Raw genomic sequence first — 14,945 nt, forward strand, 5'->3', positions numbered from 1 at the left:
ATTTCTCTACAAGTCTGCCTGATTATTTCAGACTTGTGGCACAGAGAAGGAGCAGTGCAGGGAGAGCTATTTACTGTCTCAGAAACCAGTCAGCTATGTTTCTGTAAGTTGCCTGTTTTAAAATCTGGACGAAGAAGCTAAAGAAACATGAAGGTGTTTGAATAACAGGACAAGAACAGTGAGCATCACAGTGAATTCCCTGTTGACAAATACATAGAGAAAGGAATAACCTACATTTGGAAAGTAATGGTCTGGACAGTGCATATGTCTCTGTCAGGTTCTAAATTCACTGTCATTGCAAAAGAAAAAAGATTCATAGGCTTTTTTGATCAGCTCACCAAAAACTCTGGCTTGCCTACAGGAATGGTTAAAGTAAAAATAACAAACAAAAGATTAAGTGGCTCTCTGGATGACCTCTGGACATACTTATTGTTAGTATGAGTAGACACTGGAACATCCTAGTAATAATTTCCTTTCTGGAAAGCTCTCATGTCTCCTTCCTCCTCCTCATTTTGCTGCTTTTAATGTTCAGAAAATAGGAAAGGCCCTGTAGTTCCTTTCATTGCTGCAATAAATGACCTTATACTCTCCTAGAGCCATTTGCCTTGAGTTCATTGGCATGAATGACACCTCACAAGTGCTCTAGTGTACTTAGCATTTGTTTGCTCTAGTTTTTTTCTCTTTTTAGTGTCTTCCTTAAGGGTTTTGGTATCCTAGATCTCTGAAGCATCAGGAATGCAGGTTGAGACACATCTCTTGCCCTATCATTTTTTATGCTTTAGATGCCCATGTGAATGTTTTGAGATTATCTGGGAGGTGATTTGCCTCTTCCTACTCCATATGCAAGATCTTCACCTCAGGGACACAGTGTACTGAAAGTATCCCTCTTGGTTAACTTGCTGAAGTAAACAACAAACATTTGGCTTCCAAATATTAAAGGGATTATGAAGTGCAAGGATCTATAGCTGTTTCAGATCCTGCTCCCTCTTCCTTTCCAAGGGGTTGCAAGCATGGTACAATGTGTTTCAGCTTCTTTCAGGGGAGCCAGTTCTGCACTGCTGTAAATTTAGGGAGCTGCTGGATTCACACCCAGCTGAATTCACAGGATGACTGAGTTGGAAGAGACCCTCAAGATCATCGAGTCCAATCCAGCCCTAACACCATAACTAAGCCCTGGCACCCAGTGCCACATCCAGCCTTTGTTAAACACATCCAGGGATGGTGACTCCACCACCTCCCTGGGCAGGCCATCCCAGAACTTTATCACTCTTTATGGGAAAAACTTCTTCCAAATACCCAGCCTATATTTACCTTGGTGCAGCTAAAGACTGTGTGCTCTGGTTCTGCCAGCACTGCCTGGTGAAAGAGACCAGCCCCACCTGACTATAACCACGTTTCAGGGAGTTGGGGAGAGGGATAAGGTTCACCCCTGAGTCTCTTTTTCTCCAGGCTGAGCATCCCCAGCTCCCTCAGTCGTTCCTCCCAGGGTTTGTGTTCCCAGCCCCTCACCAACCTTGTTGCCCTCAGCAATGGGAATGCTTGGCATGGCAGGGGTCGGCCTTGGCTGAGCCCTCCTTTGTGCTGCAAACAGGATGGTCAAATAGCCCTGTAGCTCTTGTTAAAACAGAGATTTTCCTCGGCTGGATGGACCTTATGGCCTACATGATGGGCACAGCTGGGGTGAGGCCTCCTGGGCACTCCCCAGGACACCCACTCAGCTGCTCCTGTGGGATATCCCAGCTCCACATGGCCCCGCGCTCCTCGCCTGATGCAGTGGATTGACATCTGAGTGTCCAGAGCTGCCTGTTTGAGCTTTGCAAGTGTGACAAATCATGGTTGGAGCAATTTCTGGATGGAAGAAAGAGTAATAACAACACTGGTGCTGTCAAATTAATAACCAATTTGTGGGATGCCAACATGCAAAGCATGTTGAGCAGTTGTTGACAGAGATGCCTGGCACAGATACCACAGACACATGCTGATACTGTTTGCAAGTGGGATTTGCCCATCTGATTTATATTCAGTTGCTCATTTGCAGGCAAAGATGGCACATGCCTTGAGCATGGGCTTGCATGACCAGCATTGTTCATTGCTGAATCTATAGGCAAATGAAATTGCTCAGTAGTGCTGTAGATGAAATTTGTTGCTAAAGTCTTGAAATTAAAAATGGGCTGACCACATGAAGCATTGTGTTTCATCTGGACTCAAGTTCTTTTCCAGAATTTTGTAAATCAAAGCAATATTTGGAAAAGTGAAGAAAGAAAAACTGTGATTCTTGTGACTATCCAAAGAGGAATATTTTTAAATGATTCTGGAGTCTACTACGAGTGGAAGAGACTCTCCCTCTTTCTAATGGCCAACAAGTCCAGTCATGACAGTATAGGCAGATTTTCTAAAAATCTGGAACTATTCTTTGAAAAGGTCAAGTGCAGTGTTTTAGAGGGTAGTCAATTTGCTTTTTTTTTTTTTTTTCCTGAATGGAAACAGTTTTGTTGGTGAGCTCTGCAATAATCTAATTTATGCCAGGATGGATTGAAAAGAGTGTAGAACAATCAACTGGAACAAAAAGATTCTGTAACACAGTAGTAAATAGAGATCTCTATTAGAAATCTGTAGGGATGCTTTGGAACCCAGTTTAGAATTTTATGAACATCAACTCTTACATCTGGCATCTGATTTAAATGTGTATTTTGGAAGAACAGTGATACAATCTCTGTTTAAACTAATGCTCTTCCAGAGGGATGAATTCTGCTTCTGTAATTCCTCAGCAGTAGAAATGCCTTTTCCAGGAAGAGTAATTATGCCTCCCTTCTCACAAGTATTTTTAAGGACCCTGTGTGTTTAAGGACACTGCCTTAGATATTCACCTTCCTTTAAGGGCTGGGTAAAAAAAAAAAAATGTAGCAATGGTCTACTTGCTGCACCCTCATCTCATTTGCAGGTCTCTCTGCAATTACAGAATTGGAATTCATATTTTCCTCCCCTGGCAATCAGCACTATTGGCCTTTCCAATATATTTTTTTCCAGTATATTTTATGTACGAAAAGATGGGTAGTTTAGAGTACTTTAGAACAAAGGGCTGGGTCTACAGAAGGTGTGCATGAAGAAATAGCAACTTTGTGGGGTACTGCAGACATGTTTCTGCGTGTGTGTAAAAAAAGGCCTTGTACAGGGGAATCGTTCAGCTATCTATAAAGCTTATAAAGATTTACCTTTTCACAAAAAAATCTATCTCATCAAAAGTGTGGAGAGAGTTTTTGGGAAGAAAGAAGATCCAGTTATTGCCTATGGGACTTAAGCAGAGTGAAATTAATATCAGTGCCCTGAGCAAAGTGCAGCCATTGGATTCTTGAAAGCTCCGAGGAAAACAGACTCAGGGCTGATGCTTCCCTGGCCGTGCAGCATTGACCATGGCTTTGTGCAGAGGGTGGCTTGGGTGCTCACTCCAAGGTAAGAGTGCCACCTGCTGAACCCACACATCCCTCCCCACAGACAGGAGAGCTCACAGGAGAGATTTCCCTTTGGGGTACTGATCCATCCACACCCACTCCTGTAATTTATGAGGGGTAACAAGATCACAGCCTGGGGTGGAATAGCTTGCAGGACTGCACAGTAAGTGATTTCAGTTTGTTCACATTTTTGGGCTTTGAGGGGAAGGGGTATGAAAGCCAAGCATATGAAACTGGTAACTGATGGTACCTCCATTTAAATCACTGTTTGCATTTCTATTTCCTGCTCTGCTCACTGGATTACATGGAAGAACACTGAGGACAGTCTGTTAGGTCGGGTTCAGCTCCAGCCCTGGTTTTAAAGCTGTTGTTAAACAAAAGCTGGTTTTACCTTGACTGCAGTTGAGCTTGCAATCCCCACCTCCTTGGATTTGTGTTTATAAATCACCCTCAGTCTTGAGCTGTCTGATCCAGGCTGACCTTTCACAAGTTAGACTGGATGCAAGTGCCTGCAAAATGCTTAGGCAGTGATTTACTATCAAAAGGGACGACTGTTCCCTGGACCATTATTTTATATCTGGGTCCTCTCATCTCTCAGCAGGCTGGAATGTGACTTTCCTGTGAGCAAGTACTTGCAAAGGCACTTCTGTGCAGTGCTGAGGCTGCTCAGACCAGCTGCCTGAACAGAATCCCTTCTTGTGAAAGCTAAATGGGAAGCAAGAGTTTTGCAGGCAGCTTCAGCAGCTGAGGAATCTGCAGGAATTTCTGAAACTGGGAGCCCAGAAATGATGAGGAGGATCTATTAGAGAGAATACAGGAAAAAAAAAAAATCTCATATGATCACAGAGCAGAGGGGAGGGGGATACAAGAGAGATAATGAGCTTGACAACAGGCAAATACAGAGTCATTCCAGGAGCTACAGGACCAACCAAATGGTTAACCTGTGGGGTGGAAAGAGCATCCAATGAGTCTCGCATGCCTGAAAGGATAATGGCATTTTTATTATCTCATTCCACGCCCTGATCATCCGTCCATTTGCTCCCTGGAGCTGCCAGCAGTTTGCACTGATTCAGCCACTGCAGACATGATCAGCAGATCATACTGCAGGCAGAACTTGTCAAGCCTTTCCAAGTGAGTTGCCAGTTTATTATATCTGCATGCATTTAGCCTTTTGGTGCTGTGTAGGAGGTGCTGGGATGATGGGAATAGCAAGGGCAACAGAACAGCTGGGAAGCTGGTTGAACTGGGAAATAAGCAATAGATTAGGTTATTTTGCTTCTTTTTTTGCTACATTCTGCTCTGTTGTCTAAAATCTTGTTATTTATGCATTTCTCTTACCTGAATTGCAGAAATCAAATTGTCCCATGGTAGATGGATATGTTGGGAGAACTGGCTGCTAATTGGAGTTCTGTTGGTGGGAAATTTGCAGAAGTTTCATAGTTAGTGTGAAAGCTTTCACACAACTCAGATTGCTTAATTCACCGAGTAAATAAAGTCCTCGTGGCACATTCATCCCTGAATGTGGAAGGCAAGGCAGAAGGAGAAAATCAATTAGCCTGTGCAATATTGCCAGTAATATAATCTGCTTTATTCCTGTCCTGTATTGTTTGTTGGTCTGCTTTATGAGTTGATGGGTAGGAAACAGGACACTGCTATGTTTCTAAATTGCTGTGATTTATATAAGGTTTGGTTTAAAGTTTGGGAGAGGTCTTGAAGAGCAATTGGGATTTCTATGCCTATTCTTTAGAGTTTCCAGCATGAAATCCTGTGCTCTTGGAGGGAGAGGGAGCTCAGGGATTTCCAAAACTCGGCTCCTTCAAGAAGTCCCTTCCAGGAATCTGAAATCCTTCATTGTGATTTCAGAAACTGGGTAAAAAAATAATAATTTAACTAAGAGCATGTCAGATGACATTTTTTTGTGTGTTGTTCTGTGGTGAAATACAGCCACAAGGCACAGCAGCCAGCCCTCCCATACTTCTGTATGGGAACAGGGAGCAGCCATGGGGGAGCACCAGTTTCTCTGCACTCAGTGCAAGGGAAAAGCGAGGGAGGAGAAGGGGCAGAGCAGGTGAGATTTCAGTGATCATATAAGTGATGAAAACATTGACTTGTGATACCTGATGTGGGGAGCTGGCCCTGAGTGCAGGCTGGACCTCTGAGGTGACCTTGAGATCCTTTCTAGTCTGTTCTGGACCTGGTTTAGTGAGGTGTCAGGGTCTGGCTGTTTTCTTTAAAATACTGGGGGCCATTGGATATCTTTGCTGGGAGATATTTTCCTCCAGTCCCTTTGGAGCAGGAGAGGGAACCAGCAGTGTGCTGCCTTTATACTTGCATATCTGATGTGCTGGGGGAGTAAAACCTGGAGCAAAGCCTTAACTCGAGTATGAAGTGAGTTCACTAAAATCAGTGAAGTTACGCCTTAGTGGAAACAATCCTTTTCTCTTGAAGTATGGGTAGCTATGTAGTGTTGTTTTCATGTATCTTGAGAGTTCTGAGTCCTGTAACAGCTTCTAACAAAAGAAGACACACCTTGAAAACCAGACATGGGTTTCTTTTGTCAAGACTCACAGTAGCATGCTTGGGGAAGAAAAGCAAAGTACTCTTTGGCAAGTTCTCTGAAGAGAAATCAAATGTGTGGCCAGAACTTGGAAACTGATTTATTCCCTTGTAACAAACATCTCCATGACCTCAGGCCAAAAGAGGGAAGACACCTTTAGCATTACCCACAAAGGCTTCTTCAAAGCATTGCTCAGAGAAATGCATGATGAAATACTGCCCTTCCCAGGCTAAGGCATAACGTAATCATTCCAAATGCTCATGGCTTCTCGGGAGATTGCAGCAGAAAAGAAAAGGAGTATTAAAGTCCTTATAAGTTCACTCTCTGGAGACTCTCCAGGGAAAAGGAGGAGGCTGTTATTGCATTATTTTGAATGAGGTACAATGTGATTGTTAACTTCTTGCAAATGTCCTCTAATGGCCTCTTTATATGATCATTTCATCTGCGTTGTTTAAAGCTATTTTCTATGCTTTCAGTGGACTTGTGGTATTTGTAGAAAATTTTGTAATTGCTAAATAGCTGAATATAATCCTGTTAGTATTTGATACACTAGAAATTAAAAGCAGAAGCTCTCAGTGGAGCCAAGAAATTCCGGTTGGCCTGAAAATATGTAGTCTGTTTAATAAAAGTATAGGGATTGGCTTGGCTCGTTGTGCTGGACACTAAAGTTGTTTACTCTGCAAGTTCCTAGAGAAAGCAGTTCTCTTTGCCAACAGGTAGAATATTTTCTTCCAGCAAATTATAACTTCTGTTCAAACTTCAGTTTGGTTGTTGAAAGCTCAGTAGTTTTCAGCATTTTCTTTGTATTGTAGGTTATCTTTCCTGTATCTTGGTTGGATGTTCAAGACTGATATCAGCTAATTTTTTAGGAGGAGGGGTTTAAGAGGACTCCTCCACAGATAGCAGTGGTGTTGGTGGCACTGTGTTATCTCGTTAATTCTGCTCCAAAAATCGATGCTGTTAATTTTCACTTGAAGCTCTCACCTTCCTCTTCTCTTTTTGCCCATGCTCTTCGTTCCTGTTCCCCAGTGGGCAAAGGCCTGAACCTTTAATTTGTAAAAGCCTTTTTACATTGCTGAGGTAATACAAGAAGGACATAATGTAACTACAAACAAGATGAGAGAAGATGTTTGCCGGTAGTGAGGTTGTTTTTCTGTTTTGGAAGCAAAGAATCCCAGTCCCAATTTCTGAAAGTGGCTCTTCGCCAAAAGTAACAAGTCTACACGAAGAGCTGAAACATTTTTGGGTGGGAGTTTCTGTGGCAGAGCAAGGACAGGTCTATAGGGAAACATGTGAAATTGTGCATCCTTCTTGCCTCAGTGAAAGATGTTGTTTTCAGCATGAGAAAAGCATTGGCTCTCAGGATCACAAAGTTGGAGTAGAGTTTGGAGCTTCCACCTCAGTCTTAAGTTGAGACTGTGAGCATCAAGCATCTGAAGTTTTGTCAGAGAACAAATGACTTGGGAGAGTTTCATGAAAATTCTGAGCTAAATTCTCTACCCTGTGGAAGCCTTGGTTCAAGCCAGGAACTTGCTGTGAATCCAAATGCCTGAAATGAGCTGTGAGAACTGCTTCTGATGAAAGGTAAATTTAGTAAAACCTAGAAAATATGGGAGAGTTTTGGCCAGAACTCTTTCAGAATGGTTGAGAGCAGAGCTGGTTATGAGTTCATGTCAGGTTTCTGAAACTGGCTTTGTCTAAATTAAAAGAATAGGAAATACTTTATTTTTAAATGAGTTTTTCTATGCTTTCTACAGAAGAAATTACTAAGTTGCACCTTTGCTGCTTTTGTAAATAAAAAAATTCTGATTTTTTAAAATATTTTGATTCCCATTGACCTACATTTCAAAGGGAAAAGTAAAAAGAAAAAAAACTTATTGAAGGATTTGCTTTCTTGTTCCAGGCTGAATTAAAAAAAAAAAAAAAAAACAAAAAAAACCAAACAGCCCTGAACATTTTCCATATCACTTCACTTTGACAAGGGTTTTTGCTTCTGCTTCAGCAAAACTAGAAAATTCATTGTTAGTGCAGATCTTAAATCCAGATAGCTCCTCCACAGCCACACTGTTGGCATAAGTGTTCAACCAGTGGTAGTTGGGGGTGGCAGAGTTTTATCCTGCTTCTTCATACTCCTGCCTTCCCCTTTCCTGCCAAACCTGCAGTCCCCATCCACCCTCTTTCCAATTCAGAGTAAAACAGGAAAAACTCAGGGAAATTCTCTGTGATTGCTTTAGGCCCTCTTTGCTTTTCAGTTCATATATGTGTATATATTTCCATCTAAAGCAGAGGAAGTCAATTATGTCCAGTGAATTAAATCCAGCGCTTAAAAATGCAACCAAGAAAAACACTTCCACCAGTCATTGAAATTAATTGAAACATAGAGGCTCAACTTACTGTAACTTTTTGCTCTACCACATTTTACTTTGAAAAAAACCCTTAAACCTTTGAAAAAGTCTTTCTTGCACTATTTTCATGTACTGACTATTTGATTTACATTTTGGGATGTGTAAGCTCTTAGATGTGGTGAAAAAGTCTTGAGTTCAGTAAGGCAGCTTGCATGTATAAGTGGCTGCAGAGCCAAGTTTATAATTATATATCTGTATAATGTTAGTCTTCATACATTTATCCATTCCAATTTTAATTCTCCATTTCATAAAATCTATGATCAAATTTTGGAGCCTAAGCTAAGCTGATGTTATTCTTTCTAATTTAGGACTCAGCCCTTTTATTCTCCTTCTGTGCTTTACTTTTATTAGCAGCTTTCTTTTTGTGCTGATGTGCAGCACATATTGTAAAAGGCACTTATTAGAGCTGGAATTTTACAGCATGGAGACTGTCCTAATAAGGGATAAAAACAGCCCTTTACTGGTGAGGTAAGAGAAATCAGGCAGTGGATAATTTTTTTTTGCTGAATGAGAAGGATAAGGTGCGGTTTGGCAGGTATCACATTGGTTTGGCATTTGCTGACACGGTTCCTCTTTTCTGCAGTTCAAATCCTTTGCAGAGCAGACAGGGAGGGCTTCCCCCACTCCCCCTTTTGCCTTTCCTCCCCATCTTGCTTCTCTTTTTCACAAGTGTTCAGCTGTTGCTGTGAAATCTCACTCGGACACTCAAACTGGATGTGGTAATGAGACATTTTTGCGAGTCCAGCAGTGCAACACTGTAATCACCTTTTTGGGGAACAGCGAGCACATTGGAAAACAGCTTTCCATGTGGTTTTTTTACCTCTAAAGCATTTAAGCATTTTGTGAAGCTGTCAGAAAAATCACACTGTAGTCCAAGGTATTTAGATACAATTTCTCTCTTCTCCAAAACCCACTATTGAAGCAAAGTACTAGCTACAAGGTTTAGTTGATTGCTCATCTGTTTTTTTTCCTTCCAATTGCTTTGGATGTGCATATTGAATTCCAGAGATGAGCAGCACATCCCAGGCTTAAGTACAGGCTTCACATCTGAAGTCAATGTAGTTCCTTGACTTTTAAGCTGAATTATGGTGAACAAAGTTTCAAACGAGGGCAGAAGCTGGTGTTTTGGGTTTTTTGTTTCTCAGTCTCTGTTTATCTCTTGGTAAAAGAATACTAAGCCAAGTATTGGCTCTGCCTAAATTTGCTTTGTGCTGTGCCAGGAGACTGAAACTGATGTGAAGTGGCTGCCCCCTTTCCACCTGGTGCTCTGGTGGGTTTCTTTGATTGTAGGAGGGATAATGGTTAACTTAGTCACTAGTACCTGGTTTTCTCTGTCACTCTCTCTGGCTTATTTTCTTCTGAATACTGTACATTTTCTGGCATCACTTGTGAAGCATTTTTTTCCTCTGCTCCCCACCATAGTAATCCTAGAGTACATATCCTGTAATAATTGAGGTTACCTTGCTGTATGGAAAGGATGTGAAAGATAAATGGATTATCATCATATCATAAAGCAGAAAAGGAAACTAATCAGCTTTAGTTGCAGGGGTTGTATGTACCAGTTCACATTAAGCAAAATATACAGATACACTATTAGGTATGGACTACTCCAAAAAGCTTAATAAATAACCCCTTTTTGGAGGAATTGGTAAGGTTTTGGGGGTTTTTTGTAAGATGCCTGTTTGCATTCAGACCCTTATCAGACAGCATTTCTCTTGAAGATCAGGGACTTTGCTAACTTTGCCTTCTTTTTTAATTTTCATCCACTGCTTTTCCATATACCTTGACTAAGCAACAATGAGAAATATTCAGTTTCTCATGGGCAAGACTGACTCCAGCAGAACCTGGCCTACAAACTAGAGAGGATTAACTCTCTGCAAGAAGTTTCACTCTGAACTCTGAATCTTTTTCAGATCACTTTCAATTTGCCATATACATCTCTTTAGCAGGATCTGGTCCTGCTGTGGGTCCTCGAGGCAAAGGTTAATGTATTACAGAAAAAAAAAACCCAAAAGATGATTCTGGTTCCAGACTGAACATTTTTGAGAAATATCTCCTAAATGGTGTACTATGCATTTAAAAAAATTGAGAAAACAGCCCCTGGAGAAGCCATCCATGTGCATTTGTTTTTCTTCCCACGATACTTCTGGAAATGCAGAGGCCTGTCCTAGAGGTGTGTCCTCGAGACCAATGCACTTGACAGTACAGGATGTAAAATTCTGGCTTCTGTTTGGTTTGCTGAAGCCAAATTGCCCACAGGCCTTTTTATGCATAAAAATATATTACATGTTTCTGAACAGGAGGTTTTTGGCTTGCCAGATTCCATCTGCAATTCGTTCAGCACTGGAGTTGATGTGATGTTATTACAGAAGTACCTTTTAATATCACAACTGTTGCTGTCCTGGCATGTTCCTTACTTCAGGTTTCTGTTGTTTGGGGTTTTTTGGGTTTGTTTTTGCTTGTTTGTTTGTACTTCTTTTGTTATACCTGATTTAGTGGAGTTTGTGACTCAGCAAGAGGATCAGGGGATGGGTGAACCTTACAAGCTCAATGCACTGTGGGCTTCAGCATCCAAAAATGATGTGTGCTACCATCATCACATACTGACATGTCCATGGTGGAGCCTTTGCAGTCTCTTGGGTCATTTTCAAATTGTTCCTGGCATTCTAGCTCCCATGAGCTACAGTGACATTCTTCATTGTCATGTGTTTCCTTTCCTCCCTTTTTTTATTTTTCCTTTTCAGTCATCTCTTGATAGTGTTTTATTTTGCAAAGCTCAAATGAAATGTGTTCTGACCTCACTGTATTCTCTTGCATGCTGATGTCTATAAAAGAAGAATCCCATTTTTAAATTAGGGTGTGTATTCTGTGTAACACTCATCTTTCCTCTGTGAAGTGTGAGAGATATTTAGGATTCTGTTTGTCCTGCAAGAGGAAAATCACTGGCATGTGCTCTGGGGTGTAAGATGGTGTTGTACATTTTGGCCTTAGTCATATCTCTCCTCCTGGAACAGGAGTGGTCAGACACATCATGTCAGCAGTTTTCTTTCTCAGGATTGCACAAAGCCCAAAAGCCTAATTAGCAGAGGCCACATCTCTTTCAAAAACCAGCTAAATTTTTACTTTAGTTACAAAGATGATATTTGAGAACCAATTTTCTCCTTGATTCTCTGTTAAATTTGTCATAAAGGCAGTAGCAAAGCAGATTATTCTCTGAAAATGTGGCTTTTACTCAAGGCTTACCAAATTTACAAAACTCTTAATACTGTAGCACAGCTATCTTGGTGTTCCCATAGTCCTTATCTATATGGCTGTGAAATCTTCCCAATGACTGCATGTGCATTAGTGATAATTTGCAACCCATTCAGCTGAGAACAAATATTCCTTTCTTGTGCATGTCTGAGAGCTCTGAATTTGGTCCTTTGGCATTTTGGGAAAGCCATGGGGTTAATTACTTACCTGAATTCCTGGATTCTTCTCTGTCTTTCAAACTCACCCAACACCCTGAAGTGCTGAGGTAGGAGACAGTGTCTCCTACCCAGCCCTATGTTTACTGCCCCTGAACAATTTTGGTGGTGGTATTTTGAGCAAACTTTGGTCATATGTCCAGAAAACCTCTTTGTATGTGATTATAGCTATGCACCAACACTGGCAGTCTGTCTCTTGCTCATCTTGAACACTCCTAAGTACATCCAAGAGCACCTCACTGGGAGAGGATTGCAAGTGTTTGGGTTGAGTTACACCTGTGTTTGGTGCGGGTAGTGCCTGTTGTGCTGGCCTCTAGATCCTGAAATGCATGATTTTTTTCACTGAATGTTTCTTAGCGTTAGTCAGATGAGAACTGGAGCACAAGGGAGTTTACACAGGAATCTGTAGCAGAAGAGGAGCCAAATGAAGTCTTTGAAATCCTGTGTTTAGCAACATGACTCTCAGCATGTTAGCTTGAATTAAGAGCAATCTTAACTTACACCTTTTTGTTGCCTTGTAGCTGCTAAAGGTTATCTTCTTCAGATAGATAATGACCACACTCTTCTTTACTCAGCGATCTCAGTTGAAATGTGGTAAGAGGTTGGACTCTGTGTGAGTAGGAATTCAAATTCTCTTATGCTTGTCCTAATTCTTTGTTGTGCCAAGTATTTTTCATTTTACGTTGCCAAATCCTTGCTTTACAAATGTTGTACTTTCACAAAAGTATATTAAATGTAAATTTGCTATCCAGTGCTTGGGTTTTGGCCCCTCCCAGTGCCTTTCAGGCTGCATGACTTAAATTCAGTGAGAACTTTCATAAAAGGGTCAATGGAATTGCATCTCCCTTGCAACAACAGACTTGGTGCAAGTCTGTGAATGGTTACAATGGATTACTGGGAAGAGGATACTTGGATGAACAGTGTGTGGTTGGATCGAGTGTAAGATCTGTTCTCTGGTGTTATTTCTGAGGATCATCTGCTGTGCAAATGTTGTAGAAGTCTCAGTGACACTCCAAAACACTCTGTCTTGCAGTCCAGGTGAGAGGGGAGAAGTTTTGACTTTGAATCAAGACCAAGTCCTGCAAGAGCTGGTGTTGGAAGAGTTGGCTGACATTTGGGTCAGTCCCATCGACACTGTGGGACCAACGAGGGAGCACTGAGAGCTGTGGGGCACAGAAGCATTCCTGTGTGACTTCCTGTAGTTTCTCTAGGACTAAAACCTCTCTGGTGTAGAGCTGGGATTTTCTCACTCCATTAGCTTTTGGGAGTCCTACCTCACCAAGTCCTGCTGAGCTTTCTGTACCTGTTGAAGCTTGAGAAGCAGAAGGGTGCGGCAGCAAGCAAACTCTTTGTTTCCCAGTGGTAGCGTGATGACCCTGAACCCCATTTCTCATACTTTCAGGCATTTAAGTGTATCTCAATTCAAAGCCAAGTGCTTCAAAAGATTCCAGACTGTGTTGAGCCCTGCTGACCCCTGTGAAAAGTCTGTGCTTTTGCAATGACATGGCCACAAGATGCCCTGGGCTAAACTTGCTTTTGGCCTTTCCTTTCCTGTTTCCCAGCAGGCACACCTCTTTTTTAAAAATGTAGATTACTGACTTGGAAATACCTAGCAACAGAAGGCATTATTTAAAATGCAGAGGAGAGACAGGCCATCACTTGATCAGAGAGAGCTCAGGGGAGCATGTCTCTTTGTTCAGTATGCCAGAAAAAGACATCTCAGGATAATTCTGTCAGTGGCTTTCACGGGCTTTCAGGACCAGCAATGGAAGTCAGCACAGTGCAGCTGTTGGAGATGGGACTGGGAGGAAGGAGTCTACATACCTACAACTCCCTTTAGAAGTTGCTGGAAGACCTCCTTGTAGCTTCAACAAGTTTTTGGAATAGATGTGAAGTAGTGCAGCCAAAAGAGAACCGTATCTGCTCTTTTTAGACTGAAAGTAGTACATTCATCTATATATCTGTTTTTCCATTCCATAAACTGGCATTATAATAGCCATAGAACTCACCACACAGAAGTCAGAAGGGTAGCAAGGATTGCTTAACATTTGTAAAACATGTTAAGATCTTTTGATGGAAAGAATTTAACAATTGCCAAGAACTAGTATAATAACAAGGCGAAAATAGCCATCAGTGTGCATTCACTTCTGGAATCTAATGGATTATACCAGAAGTCTTGGCTTAAACATCTGTGGGTGTGTACATTTAATGATGAATTTCTTGATTACCCTCTCTGTAAAAATGTCAGTTGAATCTGTTAGACGGCTTTGTTTCTTGGTGATGGAAATGGTGATGATCAGGGCTTGTCTCCTCTCACCTTTGGGATCAGATCCTCTTTTGGCTGCCCTTGCAGTCTGTTTCCAGTGGTTGCATTGCTTTCTTATCACAGGAGCTCTTTGCTGTCCTTCCTGTCTTGTTGCCCACCTGTGTAAAGCATTTTGCGACAGCTATTACTGACTGGAACTGCTGTTCCAGAACAAAACTGAAATTATCAGCAGCAACAACAAAAAGTGTGCCATAATAACTGCTATGTTTCGAAATCACACTGAATATTGCACCCTCTCCCTATATCTCCACAGGGCAGTTTTTCTGTGTTAGGTGCCTCTTTATAGCTGCCTATGCCCCTTTGGAAGTCTCCAGGCTGTGGGCACTTTCAGGGCAAGCAAGTTGATTTTTTTTCTTGTGATTCCTGGTTTTTATCTGGATACTTATGTGAACAGCTTATAAATTTTGGATAGTTTGTTAGTGAGGCTTTGAAATGGAAGAGGTTTTTGTTGGATGCTAGAGTTCTGTGAAAAGGGTTGTCCCCCTCCCCACCCTTTTAAAGAACAGTGGCTTTTGGATTTGTATTTGCAGTGTGATTAATCACCTCTCATGAGCTCAGTCAGCTTTCCAGACAGTATCTCCAATATTGAGTTTGGTAATTTCTTACAAGCACCTTCTCTGGAATAAGGATTACAATGAAGCAATATGAGAAGAACAAGCACATCTAAGGGAAAACTAATTGAAAGGATAAAGCCAGGATATTTTATTGTGTTTATGTGGGTGTAGTTACAATGGCTACATT

The 14,945-nt window shown here is 41.5% G+C and overlaps 1 protein-coding gene across 6 annotated transcripts in view; it reads left to right on the forward strand.

Moving 5' to 3' along the window:
• Window positions 1-14,945, forward strand: part of CALD1 (caldesmon 1) — a 177,501-nt gene that overhangs the window by 124,896 nt on the left and 37,660 nt on the right. Inside the window, exon 1 of one of the 6 annotated variants that reach the window (XM_077783316.1) lies at window positions 4,270-4,580. The exons of the other annotated variants lie outside the window; for them this stretch is intronic. Within the exon in view, the coding sequence (XP_077639442.1) occupies window positions 4,534-4,580 (47 nt within the window). The 5' untranslated portion in view covers window positions 4,270-4,533. Of the gene's footprint in view, window positions 1-4,269; window positions 4,581-14,945 lie in introns of those variants that run through there. 6 annotated transcript variants of the gene reach the window in all.

Source organism: Lonchura striata, chromosome 5 (genome assembly GCF_046129695.1).
Source record: "Lonchura striata isolate bLonStr1 chromosome 5, bLonStr1.mat, whole genome shotgun sequence".
NCBI classification, from domain to species: Eukaryota; Metazoa; Chordata; class Aves; order Passeriformes; family Estrildidae; genus Lonchura; species Lonchura striata.